The 10,613-nt window shown below is 39.0% G+C and overlaps 2 protein-coding genes across 2 annotated transcripts in view; one reads left to right on the top strand and one right to left on the bottom strand.

Moving 5' to 3' along the window:
• The window catches only part of Srsf10 (serine and arginine rich splicing factor 10), a 10,815-nt gene extending 8,605 nt beyond the window's left edge, over positions 1–2,210 (top strand). Inside the window, 2 exon segments of the mRNA XM_021200562.2 lie at positions 1,090–1,097; positions 2,027–2,210. Of these exon segments, the coding sequence (XP_021056221.2) occupies positions 1,090–1,097; positions 2,027–2,137 (119 nt within the window). The 3' untranslated portion in view covers positions 2,138–2,210.
• A 3,823-nt stretch (positions 2,211–6,033) lies between these two features.
• Pnrc2 (proline rich nuclear receptor coactivator 2) lies at positions 6,034–8,419 on the bottom strand. Its single transcript, XM_029539690.1, has 3 exons — positions 8,252–8,419; positions 7,527–7,731; positions 6,034–7,114 (listed from the first exon to the last, which is right to left on the bottom strand). The coding sequence occupies exon 3, from the start codon at positions 7,094–7,096 to the stop codon at positions 6,677–6,679; it is 420 nt and encodes a 139-aa protein (XP_029395550.1). The 5' UTR covers positions 7,097–7,114; positions 7,527–7,731; positions 8,252–8,419; the 3' UTR covers positions 6,034–6,676.
• Between the last annotated feature and the right edge of the window lie 2,194 nt (positions 8,420–10,613).

The raw sequence follows: 10,613 nt of genomic DNA on the forward strand, positions 1-10,613 counted from the left end.
TGATGCTCACAGCACTTGCCATGTGCGTTTATATCAACATCTGCCTGTTCCTCAGAGGGGAGGCTAGCTCTCCACACCACAGTTTATTATTAATATGAGACGGGCTGAGAAGATAACACTCCTAGGTGATTTTGTGGTGCCGTGAATTTTTTGGAAAAGTTGAGTTTCAAACAAAAGCCACATCACTTAGTTGAAATGATACCCTTAAATATTTATAATTTCTAGTATTTCAAGATTGTTTTGGAGGCAATAAAATGACTTGAAATGTCCGGTGTCATTTCAGAATACAAAGCTAGTATCTCTAAGATCTTAGATTCNTTACAGATNTGAGTGAAGATACTGTGGGAGACGATTCTCCCAGAGGATTACCTTATTTTTCCTTTCAATTTTGTTTTTAGAAATTTAGTCCTTGCTTGTAGACAACAAAAGATGGTTTTAAGAACTGTTTGTGGAATGTGTTTGGAGGGTTAATTCTAGAACCTTTGTATATTTAATAGTATTTCTAACTTTTATTTCTTTACTGTTTGCAGTTAATGTTCTTGTTCTGCTATGCAATCATTTATATGCACGTTTCTTTAATTTTTTTAGATTTTCCTGGATGTATAGTTAAAACAACAAAGTCTATTTAAAACTGTAGTGGTAGTTTGCAGTTCTAGCAAAGAGGAAAGTTGTGGGGTTAAACTTTGTATTTTCTTTCTTATAGAAGCTTCTAAAAAGGTATTTTTATATGTTCTTTTTAACAAATATTGTGTACAACCTTTAAAACATCAATGTTTGGATCAAAACAAGACCCAGCTTATTTTCTGCTTGCTGTAAATTAAGCAAAGATGCTATAATAAAAACAAAATGAAGGAAATAATGATTAACTGGAATTATTATAGTTCTGAATGAGTCTAAAGTAATGGAAATTATCCTCTGTAGCTTTAGGAATATTTTAATCAGTCTTGACATTAGGCACAACAATCCTACTCTGGGAATGATAGAACTTGCCAGAAATCTTCATCTTTTACATAGTGTTTAAGAAATTTCCTTATGTCAAAATCATGTCATGATTGTTCATTAAACCTCTTGGGTTAAATAATATAAGAGGTTATTTAGTAGTGTTGGTAAACACTAAAATGAAAATTTGGGCAAGCTAACTATAAATTTATATTTTCATTATTACAAAGAATCCTGCTCATTCCCCTTCCTGAACAAGACATACTGGGTTTTATATTATTTTTTTATTGAATTCTAGCAATTTCGAGGTAACAATTATAACTGGTAATCTATTATTTATGCTGTGCCAGACATTGTTCAAGAGAGTTTATTGATTCGTTCACTCTTCACAACACCTTTAAAGGAAGATTTGCCCCCACATATCAGGAAACTAAGGCACAGAGAAAAAGCTGTTAATGGCAAGAGTCAAGATTTGAGCCTCACTTTTTTTTTTTTTTTTTTAAAGAAACAGTAGTTGAAGAGGTAGCTGAATAAACTTTGCTCAATCTCTGTAGAACTAGAGGACCTGGTGCTGGTTTGGTTTTGTCAATTTATTTTTACACTCAGACTGTTAACTTGAGAAGCTTACATAGTGTTTATGAAATGGTGTACCCAACATAGCTTCACAAGGACTATATACATACAGTTGCACTTATAGTAGGATTCTAATGATATCAGGTGAGGATTTTTACATTTTTTAAGCTAAATTTTTATCATATTAAGTTCCACAGTCGATAAGACTCCTCTGTGCATAGCAGTGGGCTCTATTGAATAGGATAGTCGTGTCAAGATTCAAGTGAAGGCTGACACTTCACATCTCTTTTTACTTAAGAAATCTGCTTGTTTGTTTGTTTTTTAATAAGCCAAGTAAGCAAGAAGAAAAGTGAGAGGCCTTGCTTCAGTGAGAAAGGACAGGTGCTACATAGAGTTTGGGCTGCTAAGGTACAACCTAGGGAAAAGACCTGGGAACTACTGTACTATTCTCTTGAAATTTTGGCCCAGTAAGCTGCTACATCCAGTTCAACTAACAAAATCCTGTATACCACAGAGAAGAATAAAGAGAAAACCAAACTGACAAACATCCTTCTTTTATTTAAGACCAAACTGCAGCTGGAATACCCAGTACAGTTCTGCTTACTACACTTCAAGAAAGATCTGAAAGCGGAAAAAAGAACCAAAGAAGGGCAGTTCAAGCGACCAAAGGGTGGGTGGAAGGTGCTGCAGTATGAATACTGTACGAATATTTTGACTCTGGTCTGAAAAGATAAAAGAATTATCGAAAACTACATGGAATAATTGAAGTCCCTTCAAGTTTGAAAGTAAGCATTTTAGGACAAATAAAAGGAAATTCAACTTTGTACTTGTGGAAACTAATCCCTAAATATGAACAGGTTTATATTGACTCATGGGTAGCCGATCCATGATAAGTTACTGGAAACTAGGATGTCTGAACATCAAGGAAGACAGCCATAGTCTCTAACAGTGCCTCTCTTGGTCTGTCTCAACTTAAAAGTGGATGGTAAAGGTATGGTCCAATATAAAGTTTTTCCTAGTTATCTCTTAAAAGTCAGTTCCACTTAATGCCAATGTTGGCAAGTCTTGCCTTTTTTTATTCCAGTGCCAGTATTTTCTGCTTAACTGTTTTGTTGGCATCTGAGTTTATTTACTTGTATACTACACAGTTTACATCTAACCACTCCTTCCCAGGCTAATTCCACTTAATACTTGATATCCACCCATGAGGGCCCATCTCTTCTCAACTCCTGTGTAGACAGTATGTTCAATGGATATTTATTGAACCCTTACTGTGGGCAAAACATACTGGATAATTGGAGAAGAGAACAGATTCCTTATTTAGCAAAACCTACTGAGCACAATCTAGTGAATCATTCAGTATGACCTCATTATCTTGAGGTGTATTATAATATTTTATACCACTCATATCCTAGTGTAATTATAAAACCCAATATGCTATCAAAGAAAAGTAATTTTATGGTTGTCTGCCATTTAAAAGTATCTAGTATTTGTTGTATCCCATTACTACAAATAATGAAGAAAACCTGTGATAAGCTGATCTATTATGCAGTGATTAATATTCTAGAGTAAGATTTAAGTTGTTAAAAACTCTTGGCTCTGTCAAGCAAATAGGTAATACCCAAAATAACTTTAAAGCAGACCCTGGGTGCTATAATTAGATTATTTTGAGGCAGACAGTTGTTATCCCAATGGACTTAGTATTTAGTATATTCTGTATTGAAGAAAGTGTTTACCGGATAAGACTTTTTAGTGATCTACTTGTACATTTTATAGGGGACATATTATGTGTATAGTTAATAAATAACTTTATAGTGTCACAAATGTTTCAGATTCCTTAGTTCCTTATCAGGATATGAAGCTTGTTTATCCTACCATTAATACCACCACATTCGGATTTTTGTTGTATTTTTGCCACATATTTAAAACTATGTCAATATCTGAAATCTGGAAACAGTGTTAAGCCTTTGACCATTTTTTTCTAAGATGTAGTAGGTACACATAAATGAAGAGAGCGGTAAAATGAAGGTTATTTGTTGGGGGTTTTTGTTTTTACTTTTTTTCAGCCTGCCCAAACTCAAAAAGGCAGCAGGCACCAACCAGGTGAGAATTATAAATTTTGGCTTCATTTTTGTTGCTGTTTTTATTTTGAATCAAGTTGGAAATGCTTTTAAAGTTTTATTTTTAAGGACACAATAAAAATTGATAAAACTGAATTTAGCATTTATTTCGAGATTTATAAATTACTAAATGTATTTATACCATTTACGTAATTATAGCATTGGATTGGTCTTAAAGGTAGAGGTTGTTTAACAGTATCTGTGCAGGTCTGCGTTGTTCTGTCCTTTGCTTTCCCTCCATTTCCTTTCAAATTGAGTTTAAGGCCTTCCAGAGGAGAAAATGTTGTGAGTTCAGATGAGGGTTTTGTTCAGTTTTTAAAAGTCAATACATTGTTTCTATTTACTTTTTGGATTTCTTTTCTTTAGGGAGGTGGAAAATATCCCTGTTCATTTGTAAATGTAGTAACAGTAATTGGCAGCTCTTGAGTTTTAAGTATAGTAAGTTAGAGAGGGCCCCTGTGGTTTGGGGTAGCTGTTGAGTTAGGATAAATTGTTTTTAGTATTGTCTATTGTGGTTTCCATGTATATGAAAGGCTGTCAATATTACTCAGCACTTGCTGTGCCAAGTTGTATGTTTTCCAGATACTCCTACTTAACCTTAAAATCACTCCCAGGAAATGAATACTTACTGTTTTTCAAATAAGAAAGCTGTCTTCTGTGGAATACCCACCATGTGGACAGGAATTTTTGCTTACATACCTTCTAACTTTACTAAAAGTAGATTTTAAGTGTATTCCAGGATTATAGACTGTTGGAGCTCCAGCACTCTTGAGCTGGCTTCCATACTTCAGTTACTTCATTGTACTTTTTTACCATGTTCCTTTTTTACAAATATTGAGATTAAAGACTTAACTTCAACAATAGCCAGGAATCAGAGAGGTTAAACAACTTGTCTTCAACTGTTAGCTTCAAGATTTAAGATACTCTGTTCATTGTTGCAGAAGATTCTTTGCTCTTGGGTGTTTTCCTGTCCCTCCCTCCAATCCTGTTAGTTATTAATGTTTGTGTATTTGTAAAACTGGTTCACTATTCACCCTGTGTTAAAACTGTAGTTCTTGGTTTTTTGTTGTTGGGAGGTTTTTTGTGTGTCCAGTGGGTGGGGGATAATAACTTGAGGCATGTAAATTTTTATTAGTAACAGTAGTTTGTAAAGAAGTAAAAGGCCTTTGTAATCCAGGTTTTGTTTTTGCAGATCACATTTCTTTGTTGGAGAGTAAAATAAACTGGTCTAGGAGCTTAAAAAAAAAAATCTTGGTTTTTCTGTAGACTTTGTTGTACCTTACAGGTATAACTGCCCAAGTAGATACTTGTTTCTGAGGTTTTAGAGATGTATTGCTTGATTTAGAACATTCCCTATGGAAATATGGGGGGAGGGCATGGGAAGCTGCATAATTTAGAACCATTCAAAAATGGATTAATAGATTTAAGATAAAGTCAGTCTATCATACTACACACTGCCACCAAAATACATACTGTATGGCTGCCTTCAGCAACCAACTCTAGTGGATTCTGCCATACTTTATGGCTCTGGTAGGAATACTCATTGACTAGAGAAGCTCATGCAAAATTAGAGATCCAGGCATATTGCTACATTCTAATGCATACATAATCAGTCCTCTCTGCAGGTGGGATTGTTTAAACTGCCCACTATCCACTAGAAAGCAATTATGCAAAAGCTAATTACACTCTTGATTTTTCGACTCGCTGTTCTGGAGCTCTCTGTAAACAAGGCTGGCTTGCAACTCATAAATGCCTACATACAAGAATTTCTGGTAGTTTGAGTTAATAGTCATGAATAAAATGTTTAAATTCCCCATTAGCACAAGGGAAGCATAGTTTAGCTGGTCAGGACTGCACACTATCTCAGCATTCAAGCTAGAGAGACCTGTCTCAAACAGCATAGTAATATCACAGCCATCCCAAGTAGACAATCTTAAAACACATAAAAACAATGTACTAGGGAGAAAAGTTTATTTACGAATTTTATTTTTCAGTCAGATCATAATTTTATGAATTTGTCCTTTAGGATACTCAATGTTTGATTTGGACTCCTGCTCTGAACTTAATTGAGAAAGCACAATTTAGCTCTTTTCCTTATAAAGATTGAGAAGTTAATTGTTATTTTGGTTTAATCACACAAGAGACTTTTTTTTTTTTTGCCATAAATGGTGAGGGGTTGCACATAATCAGGGGTTACTTAGGATTAATAAAGCCAAAATGAGTCTTTGGGTTTAAAAAGGTTGGGGAGATAGTTTTGTACTACATACTTATATCTCTTAAGAAAACCAGGAAATGCAGCTTAAATCTTTTCAGTTATAAAAACTTAATACAACAGATTTCACACATCAGTTACATTGTTTTAAAAACTGGAGACCTTCAAAATTAGGCCATAAGATTTAAAAAAAAAAAAAAAGCTCATGGTCTTACATTCGTCAAATTCACACTAAAAATAGTCTTATTTTTGTAGAATAAAGGCTAAGAAAACATTACATATTTTACAAGCTTATTACATGTATATATACATGGCTTTAAATGTCACAAACACAACTCCCTACTTAAAGCAAGCTTTGTATATAGGTGAGACCAGACCACTTTAGCAGTTTTGTGGGATGCTATTCAGCACTGTCTTGGAATAGATTTGGTACATCTTTGGGTACCTATCCACTGCATTTTTAAGAAATGACCACTGGGCAATGTACTGTGCCACTATTTCTTGAAAAATGCCCAAGACCATGAAACTGAACTGTGCAATCTTGTATATGCTAAATGCTTACTGATTTCAGAAATTGTGTGTTAACCTATAAATTTAATTTTTCCCATCAAACAAAAAAAGTTAAGGTTACTATTCCCCAGATCTAAACTTGAATTTAGTTAGCAACACTACCAAGTAGAATTGATTAGTCACTTAAATTGTTTAAATTGTAATGACACTGTACAGTGTTTACAGCACATAAATCAAATGTCTGCTACTTGCAAATTACCAGTTTTCAACAAAATGTCATGTGTAAACATCACAAAATTTAAAGTTAATACTTAATCTAATTTTATACCTGTACTTTAAGTAAGGTTTTAAGTTGAAATGTCATCGTTTCCTTATCTGAAGGGTTCAAGGAAACATGAACCCAGTGGCTTGGTGGCTTCGGGAGAACACTTGGTGATGGCGGTTCACTAAATTTGGCTCCAGCATAGTTCTGACTAGCTTGAGACTTAAAAAGCAAGCTAGGACTTGATAAACTAGCATTCCAGTTGGCGTTGTTAGAAAGGCTCTTGGGTTTTCCCCCATTCTGCATGGCCTGCCATGCTGCTGCTGGATTGCACCCATGTCCTCTTTCCTTTTTCTTATGAGCAATCTTCATCTGCGAAGAATTCTGATCCTTGCTCTTCTGTCTGTTCTGCTGTTGTTGGTTCTTACTAGCATTTCTAGATTGAGGGTCTGGAATGTTATATCTCTCTCCGCCACCCATCTTCAGCTTCTTTGTCACCTGTAAGTAAATACATGTAAACAATAAACACGCGTTCCTTGTGATGTTTTCATAGTTCCAGTTCTAGAAGTGTTGAAGAAAATATGACAAGAATTAGGCTCGACTGCAAAACCCTCTACCCCAAAAAACTAAAGTCCTGAGCAGTTTGTTAAAGAAAAAATTTAAAGCAAGCTATTCTTTCATTCTTTGTACAACCTAAAAGAAATAACCCCACACACTGAAAGCCACCCTTGGCTGGTGGGGTCTCCTATAACAGACTGGCCTCCCAACTTTAAGCAGTCTTGCCCCAAACTCTGGAGTGAGTGCTGTAATTACAGGCACATAATATTCCATGCATGGCCGCTGACCTTAATAGTTTAGAATTGCTTCAATCCTAAAATAACTGGCCCCGCTATGATGGGAATCTTTATACCTTTCAGTCTGCTTTTCAGATTGCAGGATTTCCACTACTTGTCCTCTTCCTTGCTGCCAAGCGCAGGATAAGAGACGTTGCTTTCTGCTAGATCCTTTCCTTTGTCTCAATACACAAGTTTTCATGAGCCAATCTGCTGATTTCAGCCTGGGAGCTGAGGCCCTCATCGAGTCTCCTCAGCACACAAGTTTGAGAGAAGTCCTAGCTAGAAAAGGAAAGAGAATTACTTGAAAACAACCCCAAAAAGTGATCTCTTAGACATTCTACAGAAATGGCTGTCGCTGTTTCCTCATAGATGTATGAGACCACGACTTACTTTGACCTCATAAATGTCAGCTTCCAACTCCTGGGGACTTACCTGCAACTCTTACACGTTTTAAAGTGAAACTAGGACCCACGCAGCCATTTCCACAGCAAGGTTCTGTTGCCAACAACGCGCATCGTGATTTTGCTTATGACTCCGGTAACTGGTGCCGTAGTTCTTCACAAACCATAATAACCTTAAATTCCTAAGCATCACGCCTCGAAAGGGAAAGGGTTCTCTGTTCTAATCAGCAAACACCCTCACAAGGCTAAGAGGCCCGCACTCGCAGTCACCCGCACAGCGAGCCTGCCGGCCCGCGGCTCAGCTCCCAGGAGTCGCGCCCGCCCGGCCTTACTTCCTCTTCAGCCAGGCCCAACAATGGTGCCCGCGATGGCCAACATGGCCGCCCCGCCACACTCACCGACTTCGAGCGGCGGCGGCGGCTCCCTCTCGACCTCCAAGCCTCCTTCCCTCTCCAGGGAGAAACGATGCACGGATCTAACAGCCCACGAGCGAGTCACGGATCACAACTCCGTCTTAGACCAACCTCCTACTGCCTTTCCCGACAAAATGGAGGCCGCTGCAAGCGCGGAAGAGGACCGGAGACTGTGCAGCCAATGAGGATGCGGCAGCGCGCCCTGCAGCCAATGAGACGCCAGCCACCGCCTGTTGCTGGGGCAGGCCGCGGGGGGGGATGCGGGTGGCTGTTGTCATGGTTTGAAATCCTGCGGGAGGAGCATGTCGGGAACAGCTAGCCCGCTTCGGGAGCCGCGCTGCTGGACCTTCCCCCGCCTGGCGGAGGGCAGCTGCTCTTCTGTTGGCCTCTGGCAGCGGAGCCAGTACTTTACTTCCGTGACCAGACCTCTGCGCAGCGCCCGTCTTTGTTCCTGCCCCTTTCTGTCCTGCAGTCGCTGGGCCAGCCCCAGAGCTGCCATGGGTCGTGTTCACCCCACCCACAGCCCGGCAACTATTCTGCACATGACCACCTTCCTCTTTCATGTCTCCTCTGATCTAGCTTCACTTTTTCTCGGTACCTGAAACAGTCACTACCATCAGGGCCTGCTTTTGCTATACACAGCACTGGCTGGTCCCTTACACATTTTTTGGCCTTGTTTAGAAAATGGAAAAACAGCCGAGCGTGGTGGCGCACGCTTTTGCGAATTTCTGAGTTCGAGGCCAGCCTGGTCTACAAAGTGAGTTCCAGAACAGCCAGGGCTACACAGAGAAACCCTGTCTCAAAAAACCAAAAAAAAAAAAACAAAAAAAAACAAAAAAACAAAGAGAGAGAGAGAGAAAGAAAGAAAATGGGAAAACTAGAGAAAAGAAATATGCCGGCTCAAGAATGACAACAAGGTTCAGGAAAGAAAGGAGAGATATCTTTTGCTTAAGAAAAAAAGGAAAATGTGTATCCTAGAGTCAACATTTCAAGGGTGAATACTAATTTCAATGAATAATTCTGGAGGTAAATGTGCCACAGGTGTCTTGCCTCATTCCGGCCTGTAATTCCAGCTTCTCAGTTTTGAGGTCAGTTTGGACTACATAGCAAAACCCCCATCTCAACGAAACAAAAACATTTCATTGGCTCCAAAATGTTATGCAGAATTACACACACACACACACACAATCTATATAGCCATTGCTGTCCAGAATTAAGTTGGTCCCAGAATTCTGCAAGCCTGTCCAAATGGATCATGAGCACTTTATCTGCTCCCTACCTTGTGTTAGACTTTTGCTTATGTCATCTCATTCCAGTCTCAGCAATTTTAAGAACAAGGTGCTATTCTGATTTCCAGTGTTCTTGGATTCAGGAAATCTCAGTGGTACCATACTTCAAAACATGATGCTACAGCGAGATTCAGGAGCCTAGGCTCATGTGTTCGTCAAGTATTCGTCTTCTGTGTGCCTAAAAGGTGCTTGACGTAGAGGACAGTTACCGACATTGTCAGAAGGCTTGGATGCCATGAAGCCTGTGTCCTGCCACCTGGCTGAGCCTGCTCTCTCCATAAGGCCAGCGTCAGGCTGCCCTTGGGAGAACATGGTTCTGGAACTCACCATGTCTTTTTTTTATTTTTTTAAGATTTATTTATTATATGTAAGTACACTGTCACTGTCTTCAGACATCCCAGAAGAGGGCATCAGATCTCACTACAGATGGTTGTGAGCCATCATGTGGTTGCTGGCATTTGAACTCACGACCTTCCGCACTCTTAACCACTGGGCCCAATTCACCATGTCTTAGCACTGTCTCTAGCTCATTCATTAATAGCTACCAGCCCACAAGAGCTCCAAACCCTGAACCACGTGTAAAAAAGAATTCCTTCTTCGAAATATCTCATCACCCTCTGTCTGTCTGATTCCATTTTTGTTTGTACATCACATGCTTGCAGTGATGCAAAAGAGGGTGACGGGTCCTCGGTAAGGCCTTACAGAGGGTTGTGAGAGGCCTGCCTCTTCCTCCCTAGTCCTGGCACCAAGGGCATCCACCACCATAGCCAGTGAATATTTAATTTAAAACATTCAGCTTGCCAACATTTATCTAGTGCCTGCTTTGGGGCTTGTCTGTCGGCCACACCTTAAGATTACAAGAGTAGATGAAGCCTCATCTGGACCCAAAAGATGGAAAAACCCTTTCCTATTTGTGAGAGAAGGGAGCTGAGGTTTGGGGAAGTTTGGCCTGGTTTCTCCAAACCAACAACCTGCTCATTGCAAGGGAATTAGAAGTTAAGAAGGTATAGCTTGAAGGTTTTTCCACAGAGGACTGTTAATTATAAATTGTAAAGGGG

The sequence above is a fragment of the Mus pahari genome, chromosome 6 (assembly GCF_900095145.1).
Source record: "Mus pahari chromosome 6, PAHARI_EIJ_v1.1, whole genome shotgun sequence".
Classification (NCBI taxonomy): domain Eukaryota; kingdom Metazoa; phylum Chordata; class Mammalia; order Rodentia; family Muridae; genus Mus; species Mus pahari.